We start from the raw sequence: 22,686 nt of genomic DNA, 5'->3' as shown, positions 1-22,686 counted from the left end.
GTGTAGTGCTCAGAATATTTGTTGGGGATCAGTCTCAACTACTGCCACATCAAATTTTATCTAAATTTCTGCAAAACAGATTAAGTCCTAGCCATTTTTGTGTTTGGTAAAACTGTTTAGCTGTGGCAGCCATCTTGAGTTAGATTAGTTCTAAAAGTTCATCAATTGCATGTATATCCAATGATTACTTTTTGAGTTGTGTTAAAATCTATCTAGTGGTTCATAAGATATTTTGCTAACATGTCAAACAAATAATCACACATACAGCTAAAAACATTATTGCCCACCTTTCACATATCAGCAGCAGCAATAAAAAGTTATTGCTGCTGCTGATATTATCTCAAGTTATTTAGTTATTTATATTTTGTAAACCATTTGTATGTAATTTCAGGGTGAACTAATTCCTTTCTTAATCTCTGAGAAACAAGTCAAATAGGCACATCCATCTTTGTATGAACAGAATCAGCTCTGTTTACACCCAGAAAAAGAGAGTTTATATATTTGTTTTGATTGTACAAATATGAGGAATTTGTCAAATGTTTGTGTTATTGGTGCTTTTAAAAATTACATTTGAGAGCAGTACAAACATTTTCACCTTTGGACCCATGGGTGTGATTCTGGTCAGATCTATTACAGCCTTCAGATCAGTTTATAATAAAGGCCTTAAGTTTAATGGATTGGGAATCATGTTACTATACTCACAAAATATAAGATGTGCATTCTTAATTATTTACTTATGATCACACATCTGGCTTGTTCATAATAAAGCCCCTGCATTGTGGGAAGTATTTGTGCAGCTTTGTTCAAAACAAATGAGATCCTCCACGTCTACTCACTGAGGAGGATGTAGAATCTCTGCAACCCTGCAATCCGCCATTCTGTCAGGTTTTGAGAAGAGGTGGACTCAGCAATGCAGACCAAACACAGGGAGCTCAAGTAAAACTGAAAAGATTTCATAATTAACAAAACAAAAAGCTGGCATGGCAGCAAATATGTAGAAAATACGAAAAAAAATTGCTTGAGGAACACAGAAGGTAAACCAAACAGGGCACAAAACACACAATAGGGACCTGCAGATGAATCAAGACTTAGCAAATAAGTGGACTGGGGCTGATGAGAAGAGTAGAGACACCTGAGCTTATGGACAACTGGGAACAGGTGAGAGAGGGCAGAGCAGAACCAAGGAGGGATGGCTGACTGAGGAAAAGCAATGAGCGTGCCTAGAGAGACAAGGAGATACAGGAGGAAAAAAACTGAACACAAGAGCACGCTAAAACAGGGATTCCCAACCCTGGACCTCAAGGAACACTATCCTGCATGTTTTAGTTTTTTCCCTGCTTTGACACACCTAATTTGAATGAGTGAGTGATTTACAGGCTCTAAATGATGAACATATGACAATAAGACAAAAAATAAAGTACCAAACACTAAGAAAACATAGATAATGGCAAAACTCCTCCATCTAAAAGTTCAGGCAGACGGCCTGGGAACCAGCAAGAATTCATGGGGACTCCTGGATTCTCTTAGACTCGGAGGAAGGCGTAAGTGAGGCCATTGCCTGAAAGCTTTAGAGCAGGGGTGTGAAACTCCAAGCCTCAAGGGCCACTGTCCTGGACGTGTTTGTGTTTTCTGCTCTGACACACCTGATTCAAACAGTCTAATTACCTCCTCAACAAATCATCAAGTTCTCCAGAAGCATGTCCACAAGTCATCCATTTTAACCAGGTGTTTTAAAGCAAGAACACATCTTAAATATGTAGGAGAGCTTGCCCCAAGGAACGGAGTTTGACACATGTGCTCTGATGAAGATAAAAAGCTACTGAGAGCTGGAGGTGTGGAGGCGTGGAGGCTCTGAAGACCTGAGGAACTCGGGAACTGGAGAGGTGGAGCTCTCTGGCTGGAGGGCTGGGGACTGGGAGGAGTGGTGACTTGGGGCTCTCGGGGACTGGTGTGGGGAGAACAAGAGAACACAGATTATGGCAGTACGTTAACCTGCCTATAGGAACTGCAAAGAGAAATTAGCCATTAATTAAATCTGGCACATCTCCTTGTGTAACCCTAAACAATTCAGCTAAACTCAACTAAGATAAACTACACTAAACTATTTAAAATAAGATAAAATAGAATAAACAACAAGGATAAGCTAAGCTAAACTAAGATAGATAAGTTTAACTAAACTAAAATAAAATAAAGATAAAGACTAGACTAAGGTCAATTAAGATAAGATAAGATTTTGTGCAGTTAGCCAGTCGACTACATGCGGGCTGGGGCAATAAAAATAGATTGCATAAATTATCTTTATTCAACTTTTTTGAGTGAAGTTTATAATGTGTCTACTCCGAAATGAGTTGTAAAAGTACTTAAGGTCTGTTTTTATTCATGAGTGATTATAAAAAAAAATCTTCATATGTTGTTTATTAATTTGATTTAGATAGATAGATAGATAGATAGATAGATAGATAGATAGATAGATAGATAGATAGATAGATAGATAGATAGATAGATAGATAGATAGATAGATAGATAAGATTTCAGCAGTTGGACAGCTCCCATAGTCTTCCACCCACACCGTCAGGCTTCACAAACACATGACCGGACTGCAGCTCATGAAGCTGATCACAACATTTTAGCTGTCTGATGACAGACATGAAGACAGAGGAGATCAGAAACAAATTATTATGATACAAACCCACCTAAAAGCTCAAACTATTTGAGCAGCAGAAACAAGATGGTCGGTATTCCAGATTGTGGTCTGGTTTGTTACCATGAGGTATGAACCTGTGTGTATTTTTGAATATATATATATAATTTTGGAATATGGAGAATGAAATTTTGGCTTAAGAGTATAAAAATTCAATACACTTTTGTATCACTCCAAAGCCCCCTGTTGGACATTTGAGGCAGGGCAGGGCGGGCTCATTAAAAGCTCTGAGGAGGCAGGGCTCCTCTCAACTGCCTGTGCGAGCAAAGAAGAAGAAGAAAAAAAAAAACTCAGAAATTGCACTGCATGTTTTCAGACTGATCCTGGTAATTGCTTTTACGCTTGCCTCACAATTATGAGATTAAAGAAACAGCAACAGCAGTTTCAGACAGAAAGTCTAAGCTGGTTTGGAGCTTTAAAGCAGTTTACCTGTATCTTATCTATTTGTCATCTCAAAACTGAGAGGCTCAGCTTGGTTTTAGATGAGACCTTTTGTTTGTAGAGCAAGGACACTGTTCATTTCGCTAACATGTGGAAGTAATTGCAGTGAGTGGGGAAGAGGAGGGGAGAGGTTGGAATCGGCCCCGGGGCCCTGCTCCACACACACATCGGTCTGATACTTGTACTCTGTGCCAAAAGATAGGTGGTTCACAGGGGCCCATTATTCCTCTGCTGCCCGTCAGGAAGCCCTGGGGTAAAGAGGGTTTATAAAAAGACTCAGTTAACAGCGGATGCATCCAAACAGGGGTCCCGTGAGTTTCTTTTGTCTTTTTGGACACACAAAAAAAAGGAAAAGGGAGTTATCTTCTTTGGCTCAAACTGAATGGAGGTGTGAAAGCTGCAGAGGCAAAGATGTGAGCTCCAACACTGTATGGCAGTGTTGGAGCGCCCTCTGTGAGATTCGTGGATCATTTCTGCTGGCTTTCTGTCTGATGCACAAAAACTGTCTCCTAAATACCGAGCTGTGGCGCACTGTGCAAAACAACAAACAGACAAGGAATGATTTTGTGTAAAATGCTGAAACTGCTTGGTAAAGCGAGTCGCTCAGAAGTGTAGCCTTAAAACATTTTTTAAAAAAGCTAAATTATACTATTTTAGGAGAACAAAAAACACACTTTGGGCTTCAAAAAGAAATCCGTGCGCTCTCGGTGATCTTTTCGTTTCATACAAAATGCCCCCTAAAAGTCTCTTAATTTGAAAAGTTTTCAGAGAGAGAGAGAGAGAGAGAGAGAGAGAGAGAGAGAGAGAGAGAGAGAAGGGGTGTCATTTCCTGAGAGTTATTTACTTTGAGCCAGATGATGACTTTTTGGGCGAGGGGGGAGGTTTTAGGTGGGGGAGGGGGTTTGGACTGTAACATTGAGTCAGTTACAGGTCGCTGTAGCTGCAGCGCAGTTGTGAAGGCGGCCGTGGATGTGGACAGAGGGTCCGTATGTTCTCACAGCGCAGGATTTTTGAGGATTATAACCCGCCGCTGAGGACCCTCGCTGCGCCTTTTGGAGGCACCGATTCACTGTGGATATACTGACAGGAGGGGAGTAGAAAGAGGGGATTAGGACAAGGTAATTGAAAGGTCAATTAAAACGTTTTAGCGTATTTAAAAAAGGTTTCAAATGTAAGAGAAACTTTCGCAGAATTTTGTGGGTTTGTTTACAGATACTTGGAAAGTTTGGCTGCGTCTTAATTAGCTCATCAGCTGATTGCAGCTTTAGTTTCATTCACCGAAAAACAGAGCACTCCGCCACTTTGGAAGTTAACTTCTGCACAGGATCTTTTAGTTGGAGAGATTTTTTTCCCTCTCTCTCTCTCTCTCTCTCCTGGTGCTCCATATGGTCCACCCCAGGATGTCGCCTCACTCTGCTGGACAAAAGCGCTCGTGTTCGGCCTCACAGCTGGAGGTGTAACCTCCGAGACTGAAGGCACCATTGTGGGATGCTGCCCGGCGTTTAATGGGAAACACATTGGAGTTTGTGCATCACTTGTTGTTTTCAGGGGTCTTAAAGTGGAATACATGCAATGGGAGCGCTGGAGTGAGAGTCGGGACTGTGCAAAAGGATTTGATCCCAAAAGGAGAAAAGAGAAGAGCTGAGGTGGCATTGGAGCGCATTCTTCTTTTACCACCTACCCTGCTGTGTCACTAAAAGGGTCTGCAGGGGGAAAAAGTGCCTGTGGTCAGATTTTCACATTCATTTAAACTAAAAACACTAACATTTCCTTCTTTTTTTCCTCTTTGTGCACAGCCTTTTAATGTGGACACTGATTTTAGACATTTTGGCGCTGATCTGAACATTTGAAGTTTACACAAGTTTTGTTGCACAAGTCTTTTATTTTTACTTGCTCAAAGAGAAGTGAGGCGTGAGGAAAGTTTATTACCTCTGCAATCTTTTCGTTTTTGTCAAATAAAGTTTTTAGCTAAAACTATTTTACCAAAACTCGTTTTGGACGAGGCGTCTGCGTAAAAACGTCCAGACCCATTAGGCATTTTGTCTGCAGATTCCCACGCCAGTATGTTCTTTTGTGTGGAGTGGGTGCGCTAATTATAGAGTTAACAAACGCAATGCCGACGGATTATTCAAGCTGTCTGAGCTGAGCCAGAGCGGACAACCGCAGGAAACAGTGAAAGGACCAAGAGAGTTAGTTTTTTAGGCGCAGATGAACACCGGACACACAGCATGTCTGTGTCAAATAATAATAATAATAATAATAATAATAATAATAATAATAATAATAATAATAATAATAATAATAATAATAAATAAAGATAGAACTTGAGAGAAATGATAAAGTGTTTGCCGTGGAATAACAAACCAGGCAGAGCTTTTTAAAATGGAGATTCAACTGAAGCTACAAGGGCCCCTCAAACTTTGTGTCTCCGATCAAGACCGTGATCCAGATTGCCCAGACCTGGGGGGGGGGGGTAAATTGTTTCCAGAGCTCGTCATCATAACTAAACATCAGGTAGTCTAATCTTTGATAAAATAGAAAAGATGGAGCAGTGGTATAAAATGTTTTTATTATCCATCCAATAATATTTGTAATTAAAAAGAAAGGAAAACATAAAGACTTTTGGACCTTGTAGCAGAATTTACAAAAATCTGATGTAATAAATGAAGGCTTAAAAAAATATAAAGATGCTTTTTAAAAGAACAAAGTTTTTTTTTTCTTTGTTTTTTTTTTAAACAATCATCGTGAAAGGGTTGGGAGGGGGAGGGGGGGGGGAGTTTTGGACCTTTGAGCGCCGATTAGACTTGATGCCCCTAAATGACGGACTGTGTCGCCCTCTACTGGCAGCTACCGTGAAGCGCAGCTTAAAAAGCTCGGAGTTCGGTTTCCCGTCCTCTTCATCCTCACGAAACTGTGCAGCAGTCTCAGGAATTCTCACCCCCATCAGCAGATAAATTATAATAATAATTATTCTCCAACAAATTTAGTTACAATAAACTAAAACACGTTTTTTACCTTTAATTATAGAATTTGTATTGTTGCTCAATGTCTGTTCATAAATATCTTGAAGTCAGTGATCAGTTGTTGTCTTGACTGAACAGTGACTGTAGAATTTCTTCCAGTATGGAGACAATGATTTTAAAAAGTTGCTGTTTTGCTTCACAGGTCTGATCATCCATAGACATGGATGGGAAGAAGACTTTCATGGTCTTTGGGGTTATTCTTGTGCTGATGGTTTTGGGTAAGCACCTGAATAAAGCGCAGACACACTGTTTACTGTCTTTTTATATTTTCTGACAGCTTCTCTTTTGTTGACCCACTTGTCTTTTCTCAGTTCCGCCTGGACTGGCGTTACCAGTCATCAGTCCGGATCAGCACTTTCTGCTCGTACAGGCCAACTCCCTCATTAACATCAGCTGCTCCGGGGAACAAGACGTGGTTTGGATTGAGCCCCTGCCGAAAGATGCCAAAGTTATTCCAGGAGTTTTCTCCTCAACTATATTAATTTACAACGCAACTAAGGCGCACACTGGTCCTTATGACTGCAAATATGCAAACCCGGACATTGACAAGGATCGTCCAATGATTTTCCTCTTTGTCCAAGGTAAACAAATATTCAGGAGGCTGTGTAACATTTATGCATGCTGGTCCAGAATAAATGTAAAAACTAAAAAAGTAGGATGATAGTTGTGTGGTAAGATCATTAACAGATTTTTTTTTTTTGATGGAACCAGAAACAAAGAACCATGGAAGGAAGGTCCTTACTTACTTCCTCTTAGGTCCTCTTACTTTATCACAGAATTTGTTTAAAGATTCCAAACTATTGCAGCTCGATGCATAGGAAATGTCAAGTGAATGAGTTAGGATAACTGGTTACTCTAAATTGTCCCTGGGTGTGACTGAGAAGGTGAACGGTTGTTTGTCTCCTTTGTCTCCTTTGGTCCTCCTGTAGAACCTGAGATTGAGGTGAAATTTGTGGTGCTGGTTAAAGCAAGTGAAGAGAAGTTGAGGGCGAGGCAGCCTCTCAACATCTCCTGCATCACCCCATTAGTGCCAAACCTCCATCAACAATGGATCCATTCAACAAAACAGGTAACCTACAGAATTTTTGCTTTTCTTTCTGTGCATTTTTTTTTATTTCAAACTAGTTCTTTGGGTGGCTTCATCCAGGAATCCACTTTATCAGAATCAGAATCAAGTGTGTATGTCACGCACACAAGGAATTTGACGCTGTTCTTACATTTAGTCTTGTACTTATTGCGCATGATTACAAAACACACCAACAAATTACTAAACATGTAGGTGGAGAATATAGACATAAGTGAACATGAGTAGGCATGAAAATACACGAGAAGACAGAACACATAGACATAAAACATAAGTAAACAAAGTTTGAAGCCTACAGATGATATTACAATATTATTTGCATAAGCAAATGTTTCCTTCAACCTCCTGTCAAATTTTCTTTCCTAGTAAAAGTGAGCTATTTCTGACCAAATAAGTAATAAATGACTATTGAAGTGTAGCTCAAAGGGCAGACTTTTGGAGGAAACGTTGCCTTGATGGAGAGGATGTAAGGCGAACAGCTTGCTGTGACAGCTAAAGGTAAAGTTCATGACAAACAGCACAAGGGAAGGAGGTAGTTCAAAGGAAGGAGGAAAAAAAGGGTAGACCCGGTGAGCTTGAGACATGTATGATAGATACTGTCTGCACATGACAGCCAGCTGAACATTTGATGCTTTTATATGCAATTTATGTTCATTCATGCTCATATTCCTAATCTATTCTTCATGTCGCTGGGTTTTTTTTCTGTGCAAGGGAGTTCTTAAAGCCTTTCCAGAGACCTTGAGATAGAAACACAGAAGACCTGGGTCCTGGTTTTGGTCTCAGCTGCAATTACAGGATTTTAAAAGACTCCTGATTTATCTCATGTGGCCCACAGTCTGTGTTTGAGTTGTTAGCCTTCAGCTGGACCTGTAAACTGAAAAAAAAGCAGAGTTACAAAATTTAAATACCATATTACTTCAGTTTATATTTGTATGTGTTTATTTTAATTTTTTTCTTATAGGCTCTGAATGCAATTCAGACAAAGGAGACTTTTCACAACAGGGTCGAGTACACCCTCAGCATCCCACAAGCCACCTCTCAGGACAGCGGCGTTTACGAATGCTCCGTCACGCACACAGTCAGCGGAAAAACCAGAGCCAGCAGCGTGGCTGTGACTGTTTTTGGTGAGTCTCCCAATCAGAAACATTTCCAAAATATCTCCAGCTGGACTGTTAAACTTCTGCTCAAAGTGAAGATTTATAGTGATTGAAACATATCCGATTTTCTCATCATCATTCATGTGAATTTGTGCATTCTCCAATATGTTTAAGCTATGTGCGGAAGTCATTTTCAGCCATTTAGTCACTCTGTTTTTAACATCAGCCACTGTGTTTTATGGCATGGCCTCAATAGATGTGTCAGGCCTTCATTTCACCCCAACCCTCACCGTCACAACCTCATTTTCCTCTTCTGAAACTCTCATTTCCTCACCAAGCTTGTCTCTTTACTTAGAGGAGAATTCCTTTCTGACCCTGGACCACAGTGGGATTCTAACAACGGAGTTTGTCAACATTTTAGAGGCGACAGAGTACACTATTCTTATCAGCGCTTACCCTGTCCCCAAAGTGTCATGGCTGAAAGATGGCAAAGAAATGTCTGAAAACTACTACATCTCTACTAAAACAAGCCACATTGAAGGGAATCGGTGAGCATAAAGATTATGATTCTACATTTTAAAGATGTATAAGGAGGAAGTAATGGAGGTGTTGTTTCTGAGATAACGTGGCCATGAGTTCTGACTTTTGAGGTTAAAATATACAACATTAATGTCGGGATGTGTTCATGTTTCTCTGTAATATTCAGCAGGAAAACTAATTTGCTAAGATGTCAGTTGTTCCTTTCAATGACTGCTCATAACTGAAAGGTTTTTTCTTCTTACAGGTATGAGAGCATTCTGACGTTCCGGCATTTTCTGGAGAAAGACAATGGAAATTACACCATCAGAGTCCAGAGTGGCTCTCACACAGCTCAGTTCTCTTTTGTCATCAAAGTGAGAGGTGAGATCAACAGGTAGATGAATAAACGTCAGATGGTTGAAGGTTCTCAATCTCGCTTCTTTTTTTTTTCCCCAGCTTCGGCCGCATCAGTGATCCCGCCTTCCTCAGCCCCTGTGATGCTGCCAGATATGGACGAGATGGTGGTGCCTCTTTACACATCTTTCAGCTTGACGTGTCGCGGAGTGGCACAGCTGGAGTGGGATATGCCTTTTGATGTGCCAGAACAAACGCAGGAGGACAGCAGTGGTCTGTTTGTCACCACCATCACTGTGGACAGTGCAAACGTAATGAACACTGGCTCCTATACATGCTTCTACACCACAAACAGCACAGATGACACAGAGGAAAGCAGCATCTACGTCTACGTACCAGGTATGGAGTCAACAACTACTTCAATATATTTTATATGTTGCCTTTTCTGAATGAATAACTTATTTTATCCTAACACAGATCCTGATGCTCTGTTCGTGCCGTCACTGGGGTCTTTTATGAACCTTGTCCTGCCCGACCACGAGGAGATGGTGATTCCATGTAGGGTGTCTAACCCACATGCCCATGTCACACTGGTGAACGTTGACACCCAGCAGCCTGTACCTTGTGTTTATGACAGTAAAAGGGGTGCTTTGGGGGTATTTACTGCTGGAACTTATGTCTGCAAGGCCACCCAAAAAGGAAAGGAGTACTACAGCGAGGAATACATCGTACATGGTGTGATAGGTGTGTGTTCCAGTGTTTGTGACATCTCTAATGAAATCTGTTTCATCCTCTGCTTAATTTTGGGGGGGCTTTCTAACCTGACATTAACATTTTGCTGGTATTGTTCTATCTTAGGTACATTGAATGTTGAGTTGTGGGCCAAAAAGACTGCTCTGCTGGTGGGGGACACAATCACTGTCAGCTGTCTGGCTCGAGGACCTGATATATTGGAAGACTACTGGAAATACCCTGGCAAAATGGTGCGGGCACAAAATCATTTTGTAAAGCACAGAGGATATCACAAATTTAGCATATGATTTGATTGTAAAGTACAGTAGTGATGATCTCAAAATACTTGATGTTCCCTTTTCTTTGACAGGCCAGTCGCGGCACCAAAACTGTTCGTGAAAATAAAAGAGACCAGGAGGTCATTTACACCCTGACAATTCCACAAGCCACAACCAAAGACAGTGGCATCTACTCCTGTTCCATCACTGACATTATTTCTAATGAAAGTCAGATGAAGCAACTTGCCATCCAAGTGTTTGGTATAAATTAGCATTTTATATGCTTACAGTAAACATTATGTTGCATTATTTAAAAAAAAAGTTTTTAAAGTAGTGATGAGTAATTGTTGACGTCTCTTTTTCCAACAGCCAGTGAGTTTGTATCTATCAAGCCAGAGTTTAGGGATTATGAATCTGCTGAGCTGGACGAAGTTCGGGACTTCAGAGCAAAGATCGACTCCTTTCCCGATGCTCATGTCACTTGGTTTAAAGATGGCATACCACTCGGTGAAGTGACGGCTGAGATCGCCACCAGCCTGCAGCAGATCAGTGAGATCAGGTGAGTCTCCATCCGTAATTGCAGACATAATGACAGCTTCAAGGAAACATTCCCACGCATTGTCCAGCCCTCTAATTAGAGTTTAGTGTTGCTGTGAGCTTCTGTTACTGTTTGGTAAAGCCAGTTTCTGCTGTTGTTGCTCTGCACAGCTACATAAGTGTTCTCATACTGATCCGTGCCAAGGAGGAGGACAGTGGGAACTACACTATGCACGTGCAGAATGGAAACCAAAGTCATGATGTCAGCTTCACCCTGGAGGTTAAAGGTCAGCCTTTATTTCTTTGGATTTCAATGCTAACAATGTTTCAGACGGAGCTACAGTCTTTTGATATTTCATGTTTGCTAACACTGCTTAGCTTAGCTAACATCTTATATGGCCCCTGATGTTAAAGTGCCTGCAGTCATTGTGGACCTGATGGACCTCCACCACGGTTCAACCACAGGCCAGTCTGTGGTGTGTATCACCAGGGGGCAGCCCACTCCTGTGGTGGAGTGGTTCATCTGCAAGAACATCAAACAGTAAGATCCATTTTCTTCAGAATGAAAATGCCCGTGGACCTTTGTATCAAACAGATCTATTTAACTGATATGACTTGAGTTTATTTGTTTTCTTTGCTCCTGTCCAGTTGTGCCAATGATTCGTCGTCTTGGCTGCCCCTCCCCACCAACTCCACAGAGATCACCACGGAGTCGCACTTCAATCAAGCGAGCAACCTGGAGAGCCAGGTCATGTTCGGCCATCTTGAAAGCACTCTGGCAGTGCGTTGCCTTGCCAGGAATGAAATGGCCACCGTCAGCAGGGAAGTCAAACTGGTGTCCAATGGTAAGCACACACTCATATCAAAATCTCCAGAGGAACTTTCCTTCTTTTTTTACACAGCTTTGAATTGAATTTTGATGGTGTCTCCCACTAATTTTCTCTCTCTAAAACTACTGTCGGTCATCTAAAGAACAGTTTAATAGCCTGTCAGAGTTGCAGGAGCTGTAAGATTATGAGTTTGTGAGCTCTGAGGAAAAGACTGGTGTTACTGTGGCAGATAATTCAGGGAAGTTACATCTCTTAATGCCATTTGATGCTTGCAGATGAGCTTTACACTCCTATCCTCACCCCCCATCTTGCTCTGCCAATGTCTAGCCTCCTCTCGTGGCCCCATTTCCATCTTAGATTCTTGAAAAACCCTATCTCTGTGCAACATACACAGCATATTTCACTGCATGCTTCCATGTTGTTAATGCATTCTGTATCTAACATGTGTGACCACTGGCTTTCCTCATGAACAGGCCCTCATCCTGAGCTGACTGTAGCTGCTGCTGTGCTGGTGCTCCTGGTCATAGTCATCATCTCACTCATTGTCTTGGTTGTCATCTGGAAACAGGTACTCTTGTGATCATTTTGCACTCACTTTATTTCAGTCACTCATTTCCTCATTTTCAGTGTTCATATCAAGAATTAGATTGAAATGTGTTTAACAACAAATATAAACAGCTGCATAATGTATGTTTGATTTGCTGCGCTTCTTTCAGGGTTTCTTATAAGCAGCCATGATTTTATGTGTTCTCTGTCTTCCAGAAACCAAGATATGAGATCCGTTGGAGGGTCATTGAGTCCGTGAGCCCAGATGGCCATGAGTACATCTATGTGGATCCCATGCAGCTTCCCTATGACTCCAGATGGGAGTTTCCCCGTGACAGACTTGTCCTCGGTGAGCTGAGTATCTTTTTAAAGTCCTTGAGCTGTAATTGTTCCCTGCAGAGATATTCCAACCTGTAAATCTTACTTTGCCTTTGAGGTTAGTCTATGATAAGATAACTTTGACCTGGAGAGTGGGGGCTTGCTTGCTGGGATTTGAACCAGTGATCAAGGGAACATTCAGCAACTCAAAGAGTTCCAGACGGGAAGGCAGCATGTATGTGAACTATTTCAACCTGTATAACTGACTCTATCCCTGCTTTGTGATTCTCAGGTCGCATCCTGGGCTCTGGGGCTTTTGGGAAGGTGGTTGAGGGCACCGCCTATGGACTCAGCCACTCTCAGCCTGTTATGAAGGTGGCAGTAAAAATGTTGAAACGTGAGTTTCAGGACAAGAGAACTGAGCCAAGCTGCTGTCTGTCAATGATAAGTTGCAAGTAGTGTCTATTGATTATTGAGATTGGTTTGGTAACAGAAGCTATTTTCTCTTCTGGTGCACATTCAAGCCAGTAAGAGGTTTTCAAAATGTGAATTAAAGCATGTAAACACAATCAGCAGTAGCACCATTAAATATTGAAAAATTACTTCAAATATTGTAAAGATGATAATTGTAGTTTCAAAAGAACAAATTATGAATAATATTGTAATGTTTTTGTAAAAACATGTATGATAATATAGTGTTCTGATCTAAATTGAGTGCCACTATCCTGCATGTTTTCCTTGTTTCCCTGCTCCAACACACCTGATTCGGTGGTTAAATTACCTCTTCATGTTCTGCAGAAGCCTGTTAATCACCCATTGATTCAAATCAGGTGTGTTGAAGCAGAGAAACAAGTAAAAAATGCAGGATGGTGGCCCTCGAGGATCAGGATTGCCTACGCTTGATCTAAACTAACAAAATTAAATAATTATTGGTTGAACATTGAGGTACAGATATACTACAATTTCTAGAGTTCCAAGTCTGTTACTTTAACTCTAACACAACCATCAAAGACAAAACAGAGAGAAGAAAATAAACAAAATCTCTAGAGCAGAAAACAATAATCTGACAGTAGTGTATTTTAAAAGTTTTTTTTAATTCACTTAGCATTGTTAGCATTGTTGTCATCATGAAAATTATGAGCTAATATAATCATCAGGAGCGGCACCGGGGGGAATAACAGACAGCCTTAATCTGTGCAGTGCATAATCTGTCTGTTAGCAAAATTTTGTGTGAACCATTGAATAGATTTTAATGAAACTCTCAGAAAGTAATTACTAGATGTGTATCTGAAATTGATTACCTTTTTGAGTCAGTCTGATTCAAGAAGACCTCTCCAGCTAATTGACAAAACAAAAATGGCTGTAGCTCTGTCATTTTTACAGATATTGAGCTAAGATTTAGTGTGATGTTAGCTGACAGCCACCCCAAACACATACTCTTAGCACTAACAGATCACATGGGATCTTTGTTTTAAACTTTGACATGCAAGGCTGCAGGCAATATGCATTCTTTTAAGAAATGCTAGAATCATTTATGAATATACATTTTTGAGAGGAGAGAAGAAGCTTCAGTAAAGACAAAACAAAGTAGCCTATCCCTGAATCAGAAGATAATTCCCTAACTCCCATATTGCAGTATTTTTAAATAGCTCATGTACAACAACAGCATAATAAAATTCATAAATTTCTGTTATGAGTAAGAGTTAGGCGTGCCACCCTAAAATTAACAATGGTGTCCATCTGGCAACCCTTTGATAAAAGTGTGTTTTCATTAAGAAGCTTTAAAATACTACTAATTCCTATGTGTACACAAATTTTTTTTTTAAATTGTTTAATTACTACTAATATTTAAAATTACTGGGAAAAGACTGAAAAATGTAGGTGTGAAAATAATAAAACAACAAAGTAATTTATAGAAATAAAAGCGAAAACCACATCCTGATGCACGATTTGTTGACTTGCTTTGATTGAATGTGGTGATAGTCACGGCAGCTGTACCTTCTTCCAGCCACGGCTCGGTCCAGCGAGAAACAGGCCCTGATGTCTGAACTGAAGATCATGACTCATCTCGGACCCCATCTAAACATTGTTAACCTCCTGGGAGCATGCACCAAGTCAGGTGAAAAGTACACCCATGAACAGCAGCTGGAAACAAACGGGCTCATTCAAAATACATATTGTTTAATAACAGTGTAGTACAACCGTTGCTGCATCTACAATATCATCAAACACTTACGTTCACACAAACTCATTCAGATTTAGCCACATTTACAACTCTACCAGCCACAAAAAGACTGACAGTGCTTCCTCAGCTCTCAGTGGGTGTGCTATTTTAATGGGCTTTTTATGGGAAAGTAAAGGCTCGCCCTTCTGACTGCGCTTTCAGCTTTTACGAGTCTCTGATAAGATTAGCCTGCAGACTGACGCCGATGCACGACTTTATCTGCTGTGTTGTTCCCAGGCCCTATCTACATTATCACCGAGTACTGCTTCTACGGAGACCTGGTCAACTATCTGCACAAGAACAGGGAGAACTTCCACAGCATGAGCCCAGAGAAAAACAAAAAGGAGCTGGATATATTTGGTATCAACCCTGCAGACGAGAGCAGCAGAAGGTACTAAATTATTTCTAAGTTATTTTTTTAATTTTGTTGTTGTTAAGACATCTATGGTTGAAAAAAATAAACCAAATCACATACTTTCTGTCAAACAAACACTCAGATTTCCCCCCTGCTCCTAAACTGTAACTCAATCACCATTCTCTCTGTGGCAAAGGATATTGTCTAGCATCTTTCTCTAATCAGATCAAAGTCTGAAGTGGTCTCAGCTTTCAGCCTAATCTTGTTACCAAGGGGCTACCTGTTAATTGTGCCCACCCAAACGTTCACAGTGAAATGGCAGCCTGTCCTCTCCCTCTTTGAGGCTCATCTGTGTTGATGGATGACTCACAGCGACCACACCTCAAAATGACCATAACCTGATTTTATCCTGGCCACCATGTTAGCCTCAACCACATCTCCCACTAACCTCAGCTCGAGGAAGTTAGAGGACAAGTGCCCATATTGACGTAAAGTATGCTCAGTGTGGGGCTGAATCAGATCTGCTCAATGACCTGTCATCACTAACAACATTCTTCTCTTGTCTGTGTTCTCAGTTACGTGATCCTATCCTTTGAGAATAAAGGAGACTACATGGATATGAAGCAGGTGGACAACACTCAGTATGTCCCCATGCTGGAGATGAGCACCTCCTCCAAGTACTCTGACATCCGGAGGTCTAACTATGACCACCCTCCCTCACAGAAAGGCTTGAACGGTAAGCCCTGCAGCTCCCTGTTCTCTTTCTCAGAGTTATTGGCCTTGGTGTTGTGTTTGAGTCATTGTTGGTTGAGGGGTACACCCTTGTCAGAATTTAGGACTGGAAGTGGCCTATAATTACACAGAGAAGATAATTGTAGCGCACACATAATAATGCCCAGTTTCTGCCTGCCATTAAAAGCCAGGTCTGAGAGGAGAGTGCTATATTTACAGCACATGTTGAACCCATGGAAATCCTCATGGTGTGTCTGTGTGTTTTGCAAAGCAGAGTCTGAGATGGACACCCTGCTGTCAGATGACTCGAACGAAGGCCTCACAACCGCTGACCTGCTGAGCTTTACCTACCAGGTGGCCAGGGGAATGGAGTTTCTGGCTTCCAAAAACGTAAGTTTGTATACATTTCTAAGTTTTTCTACATTTTTACAACCTTACAGCTCGTTTCTCTCCAGGGCGCTAATGGCAGGTTGTGCTGGCCGTAGGTGGGGGTGGGCGCTGAGGAAACCAGTGGTTGTATGATAAGCTGCCCTGTGAATGTTGCTGTATCCACTCAGGAGAAAGGCCAGACTCTGAATATAGAAATCAGAGCTAGAATTACCAGACAGGAACTCTCTGCAGCCAGAAACTATTCATCCAACCATATAGTTATTATCCTTAAATATCCAGTGGTCACATCCATCCCTCCAACTGGCATGTTTACATAAAGATTATGCTTCATAAAGCAAAATGAAACAGCATTAAAAAAAAATGTATTTGGCTGGAGTGAAATACAGAAATAGTCAGTAGCTGCGGTGGAGCAAAATGTGCCAGGCTGAGAACAGATGAAAGCAACTCTTCCACCAACATGGATTGTTCTTCCTTTTTAGTGCGTGCATCGGGACCTTGCAGCCAGGAACGTTCTCCTCTCGCAGGGCAAGATTGTTAAGATCTGTGACTTTGGACTGGCCAGAGACATCATGCATGACAACAACTATGTCTCCAAAGGAAGCGTATGTTTCTACTCAGACATTAATTTATTCCTAAACCTTACTGTGGCTTTTCTCATGGTTTTTACAAATATAGTAAAAATACTGACTTCTCTTTCATTATAGACATTTTTGCCAGTAAAATGGATGGCACCAGAAAGTATTTTTGACAACCTCTACACCACTCTCAGTGATGTTTGGTCGTATGGCATCCTCCTCTGGGAAATATTCTCCTTAGGTAAGCCTTTGTAGACCTCAATGATGCACTAAAATTGTATTCACAGACAAACGGAGAGCAAATTAACCCAATTTTAGCTGCTCTGCACTGGCTTCCTGTCACTTTTCTAATTGTGTAAATGCTTATAGAGCATTTACACTATTGAGATCCTGTTTCTCCTTCTTATTATCTATCGTTACTTTAACTATTCCATATTTCTTTCAGCATCTAACTCGTCTCGCAACTATCAAGCTATTTCAGCCATTCATGTATCAAAACGTTCAGCTTTTTAATGCCTATGACTTTTGGTATTGATATATTTTAATGATTTAAAAATATTAAGGTTTTTAAGCAATATTTTTCTCATTGAAATACATTGGAAATCCGTTTTAAACTGTCAAATCTTACTGCTGTTTGAAAGCTCACTACTTCAGCAAACTTCCTCCTAGAAACACCATTCAAGGTTTGAAGAAAACATAAGACATTCAACTCTTACTGTATGTTTCAGCTTTTTGATATCTTCTACAGTTTTTTATAATCTCAGTTTAAAAAAGGTGAAAACGTTTGGTCTGACCCTCGTTTCGCACTGCGTTGCTGTTGTGATAGAACTTAAAATGTTCAGATGTGACATCACTCAGAGCCTGTGTGGGTTTCAGTGTGTGTACTTTCATCCTGTTTAACATAAAGGCTTTGTTCAGATATTTCAAGGTTTTTTTAAGCTGTTTTAATGTTTTTTCTGCTGTTTTTAAAGATTGTTGTTGTTTTAAGAGTTTGTTTTTATGTTTTTAGGTTATGTTCTTCTTTTTGGGATGATTTCAAGGTTTTTTCAGCTATTTTTAAGGATTGTTCTGCTATTTAAATGTTTGTTCGGGTGTTTTAAGGGTTTGTTCTGCCTAGTATGAGCCTCTTCAGCAAGTTTCAGTAATCATTGATTTATTTTTGGCTACATTTTTAACTGCTCAAAATCAACTTGCATTGACCTTTCATCGATTAAAACATTTCAGCACAGTTTCAGCTTCTTCAGCAGCTTTCAGCCATTTCATTCAGAAATACGCATTCCCACTGAATTTTCGCATGCAATTTCTCAAGTTAATTTTAAGGTCCCTGTCCTTATATACTGTAAAAAGCTCTTAATGGCCAAGGACCAAGTTACATGACAAATTTCCTTTGTACATTTATTCCCTCTGTGGTCATCTTTTGCCAGTATACTTAAGTATTAAAGTATTAAAGGCACTTGCCATTTATACACCAACACTTTGGAGCTTTTTACCAAGCTTTTTAAATGGTTTGCTTTTGTGTATGCGTGTGTTTTTTTAACACTTTGAATGCCATTCATTTGTGTAAAAGCTGCTTTGTAGATAGGTACTTTGCAGTTCACTTTAGTTATTTACTATTTTTGAGGAAGGTCTAACATTCACAAGATGCTACAATAAAATATTGGTTCTTTAAACAGTTATATTCCAGAAAATAAGGTTAGTCAACTTATCACAAAATCCCTCTTTGTCTGTAGGGGGCACACCGTATCCGGGGATGGTGGTGGACTCCAGCTTCTACAACAAGATCAAGAGTGGATACAGGATGTCAAAACCAGAGCACGCACCACATGACGTGTACGTGATCACACGTAGCACAATGGCTATACAGCTAATGTGAATTTATTACATGAAGAAACACTGGCTTAATGTTCCTGAGCTGTGATACAGCGACTCTCATCAGTCATGGTGAAATTACAAGGCACAGGACTGTTTGTACTGTTTTCCCTGAGAACGTTGTGTGCTTTTTCAGGTATGAGATGATGATGAAATGTTGGAACAGTGAGCCGGAGAAGAGGCCTTCCTTCATGGGTCTGAGTGACTCTGTTGAGTCTTTGCTGCCCTCCAGCTACAAGAGGGTGAGTCTGGTCGTGACCTCTCACCTCCTCAGACATCTGTGCATGTATAACACCTACTTTTTCAAATTTACTGCAAGTCATCACAGAGAGGTGGTTCCTTGTAGATGTCATTTTGCAAAGCAAAGTACAGGTTGAAAATCATTTAAATACAATATTAAAGTAGCAGGTTTGTTTAAAACCCTTTCCACATCCTCTGTGAGGGCCTTAGAGGTGTCTCTTTAGGCTCTCTATATGTTTTTGTGTAAAATGTGATTAGAGCCCCAGTACTGCAGCTGGATGTCACAGCGCCTGGCCTCAGTGTAGGTAATGACACAGCTTCAGTTGTTGCCTCCACCACCCAACCTTAATTAGCCCTCCGCAACACACATGGCACGTCAAAGCAGCTTTACCTCCACCCTGCTCACAGCTTTAATGGCTGGCAAAAGAGAAGGAACCAATTCAGAAGGAAACAGTTTTAGCACATGGGGCTAGGCTGCGATGTTACAATATCACCATCCAGCTGGCAACAAAACCAGCGATCACAAATTCTCATAAAATAGTCCTCAACTCCTGAGGGTTCATTCATTCTGTGATCATGTGTGTACAAACTTTATTGCATCATTATTCTTTCTGTGCAGCAAAAATATATTTTGTTTTGCTTTGTTTCTGCGATCTAACAGCATCTTTTTTTTTGTCTTGTGCAGCATTACGAGAGAGTGAACCATGACTTTCTGAAGAGCGACCATCCTGCTGTGACTCGGGTGTGCAACGAAACTGACGCAGATTACATCGACATCCCATACAAGAACCAGGGCAAGCTAAAAGATCGGGAAAGCGGCTTTGACGAGCAGCGCCTGAGCTCTGACAGTGGCTACATAATCCCACTCCCGGACCTTGACCCAGTATCTGATGAAGACTATGGAAAGAGGAACAGACACAGGTAAATAGACCAGTCATTTCCCTCCTACAGCAGTACACAGCATCAGAGAAAAGATGGTTTAAGCTTGTCTCATTTGCTGCACTTTTAGCTCTCAAACATCTGAGGAGAGCGCCATTGAGACAGGGTCGAGCAGCTCCACCTACGCCAAGCGTGAGGGCGAGACTCTGGAGGACATCACGCTGCTGGACGAGATGTGTCTGGACTGTAGTGACCTGGTGGAGGACAGCTTTCTGTGACAGTGGAGCAGGAGCAGAGCAGGGAGGGTGTAAGGACATGGGGCACAAGAGAAAGGCCTGTAAACCAGCCAAAGACTCTGACCACGCCACTCCTCCTCCTCCTCCTCCCAGACCGCCAAAACTAAAACCACTGAACGTTCTCAGTGAGTCCGTGGTGACCCCAAGGTACGCATGTCTCTTCTCCCCTTTTAGGTGAAGAAGTGGATTGAAAACTCAAAGGAAGGACTACAATAACCGCTGGGCCTTCAGTGTTGGACGTTTCCAGATAAAAGATCAAAAACTTTATCTTGAATTTGCAAAGCTATTGGGCATTCGGAGAAAAACAAGACTGAAGCAACAAATTAAGCAGAAACTTAAAAGGAGCAAAACAGGATATTTAACCACTACAGTTGCACTATATCAGCTAGATGAGCTCAGTTCAAGAAACAGTGTTACAAAGAACTGTTACAGAAAGAAAGCACCTGATGCTGGCACAATCAGTAGCAATACTTCAATCTAAAGCACAAAATGTGGACTATGTGCATTTTTTGTACGTGACCATATAATGTCCTTATTAGTTACGTACATGTGGTAGTTAAATTTTATTTTTTTACCTATACGAACATGTATTATTTGTGAATAAATAGACACAGATCATAGCAGCTGAATGGTTATGAAAGAGCTTCTGGGTTGTATGTGTCTTTGCTTCATCTCTCCTTTTTTGCTCCAAAAATACAAAAAGTCTTCAGACTTTCCCACTGATAAAGGCCCAGGTCAGATGGGACATGTGGGCTTTACCAAATGAAGTGTTTGTATTGTAAATATTTCCAGAGTTGTTTTATAAGAGAGTATTATTGGGATGAAACTCGAGTATATGATTTGGAGTACATGTTAAGCTTCTGCACCCTTTTCTGCTCATGTGAAAGTGTTGCTTTGGACAAATCTGTTACGGTAACATTCCTCAGAACAACATATGAACATCATAACATCGGTGGATCAGAATTTTGTGTGAAAAATACTTGTTTTTTCACGTCAGACAGGCCTCTGTCTGCTCCTGTTCACAGTGATTTAAACTACAATCAAATGTTGCACTTTCCCTTTTCCCTTATTTGTGATGTTTTTGGTCATTTAGCAAGGCTGAGCTTAAAAAAGAAGAATAAAACAAACAATCGTGTTGGCGATAGATGTTTAAAACAGAGCGAATGTGGATGTTTGTACTGTGGCTGAGTGATGTGCTGATGATGATGATGATGGTACCTTATCTGTAGTCATAAATAATCACATGCATTATGACGTCTTATTACCATATTCCATTATTTTATATCATGTACTTTCAGATGATTTATATTGCAATAAATGCTTTATAATGTAAAATAGAAGGATGTTCCATTGGTTTCTATTAATATTAAACACAAAATGATCTGACAATGTAATAAGAATGAAATATTAGATGCTTGTTTGTGTGACATGGAGAAAACAGGCATATAAATAACACTTCTGTGTTATTTTTATTCATAGAGAGGTTGCAGGCAGAGAAATGTAAATTTAATGCATAGATAAATGGTGCTTATTTTAGATATGCGACTGTTTTATATTTTGATACACAGCAGTAATATAAATCAGAAAGCGCTTTCTCCTTTTATATAAATTCTCATGTAAAAGAAAGAAGCGATCCTTAAGGGAATGCACCCACCACCTTAAATGCCAAAGTTTTAAATAAAAATGTTGTATGATCTGTTAAAACTCAGAGTACCTGATGGAGAGGACAATCAACTCCAGTCCTATCACATTTTAGCTTAATATCAGTAAAATATCAGAGTTATTGCCATTTTTGTGTTTTCTCAGGTCAATTAGCTGTGGTGGCTATCTTGAATTGGGTTGACCCCAAAAGTTAATCAGTTGTAGATGTGCATCCAATTACTGACTACTGAGAGTTTCATAAACATTTGTCTAATGGTTCTTGAGATATTTTGTTAACAGACACACAGGCAATTACACAATCATCCACCTGTTCGGCGATGGGTGATAATCAAATACTGACACAAACACTCAAAGGTGAAAAGTCAGCCCCAGATCCTGACAAAACCTTACCAACATCAGAATTTATTTACAAATTAAAGTATTTAAGCATTTCCTGCTAAATTTACTTTAGACATAAAGTGATTAAAAACAACCTCTGCTACTGATATAAATTTATATCACTGTTTCCAGTTAAAGTAGTGCAGGAGGCAGCTATGCTCAGTGATTTTCATCCCACCATGTACAAGTCTGTTTGACAACTTGTTAAAATAATGATTTGTTTCTGATTTAGTTATAAAATATTTCTGCAGGTATGAACAGAACTAATACACTTAGCGATGGTACAGATGGGTTGAAGGGGTTTATCATATTTCTATGAAGGGCTCTGGTAGCTTGGTGGTCAGTGCTGTAGTTTCATGAGTTTGAGGTTGTTGGTTAAAGCCTAGGTTGCCTCGAAAAGGGCATCTGGCGTAAAACAATCGTCAAATCATTCATGTGAGTTCACTCACTGCGGATAGATGGATTGAGCTTGTTCTTTTTGGCTCAGCTCCTTTTTCACCATGACAGACTGGAGCAACACACTCATTACTGCAGACGTGGTCCTGCTCCATCCTGTTATCAATCATGAACAAGACTCCAAAACAATTGAAGTCATCTGCTTTAGACAAATACTTTTTCCCAACCCA

The 22,686-nt window shown here is 40.5% G+C and overlaps 1 protein-coding gene across 1 annotated transcript; it reads left to right on the top strand.

Moving 5' to 3' along the window:
- Positions 1-4,072: 4,072 nt before the first annotated feature.
- pdgfra (platelet-derived growth factor receptor, alpha polypeptide) lies at positions 4,073-21,360 on the top strand. The gene is made up of 28 exons (XM_017428771.3): positions 4,073-4,260; positions 6,308-6,383; positions 6,477-6,746; positions 7,095-7,234; positions 8,211-8,373; positions 8,702-8,894; positions 9,131-9,246; positions 9,322-9,618; positions 9,697-9,963; positions 10,078-10,202; positions 10,322-10,490; positions 10,599-10,788; positions 10,938-11,053; positions 11,181-11,307; positions 11,415-11,611; positions 12,070-12,164; positions 12,359-12,491; positions 12,753-12,857; positions 14,469-14,579; positions 14,922-15,075; positions 15,615-15,775; positions 16,046-16,161; positions 16,641-16,763; positions 16,866-16,977; positions 18,467-18,566; positions 18,742-18,847; positions 19,531-19,766; positions 19,855-21,360. The coding sequence occupies exons 2-28, from the start codon at positions 6,326-6,328 to the stop codon at positions 20,000-20,002; spliced, it is 4,128 nt and encodes a 1,375-aa protein (XP_017284260.1). The 5' UTR covers positions 4,073-4,260; positions 6,308-6,325; the 3' UTR covers positions 20,003-21,360.
- The last annotated feature ends 1,326 nt before the right edge of the window (positions 21,361-22,686 follow it).

Source organism: Kryptolebias marmoratus, linkage group LG24 (assembly GCF_001649575.2).
Source record: "Kryptolebias marmoratus isolate JLee-2015 linkage group LG24, ASM164957v2, whole genome shotgun sequence".
Classification (NCBI taxonomy): Eukaryota; Metazoa; Chordata; class Actinopteri; order Cyprinodontiformes; family Rivulidae; genus Kryptolebias; species Kryptolebias marmoratus.
Note: the sequence above shows the minus strand (reverse complement) of the source record. Positions and strands in the feature narration are given on the sequence as shown.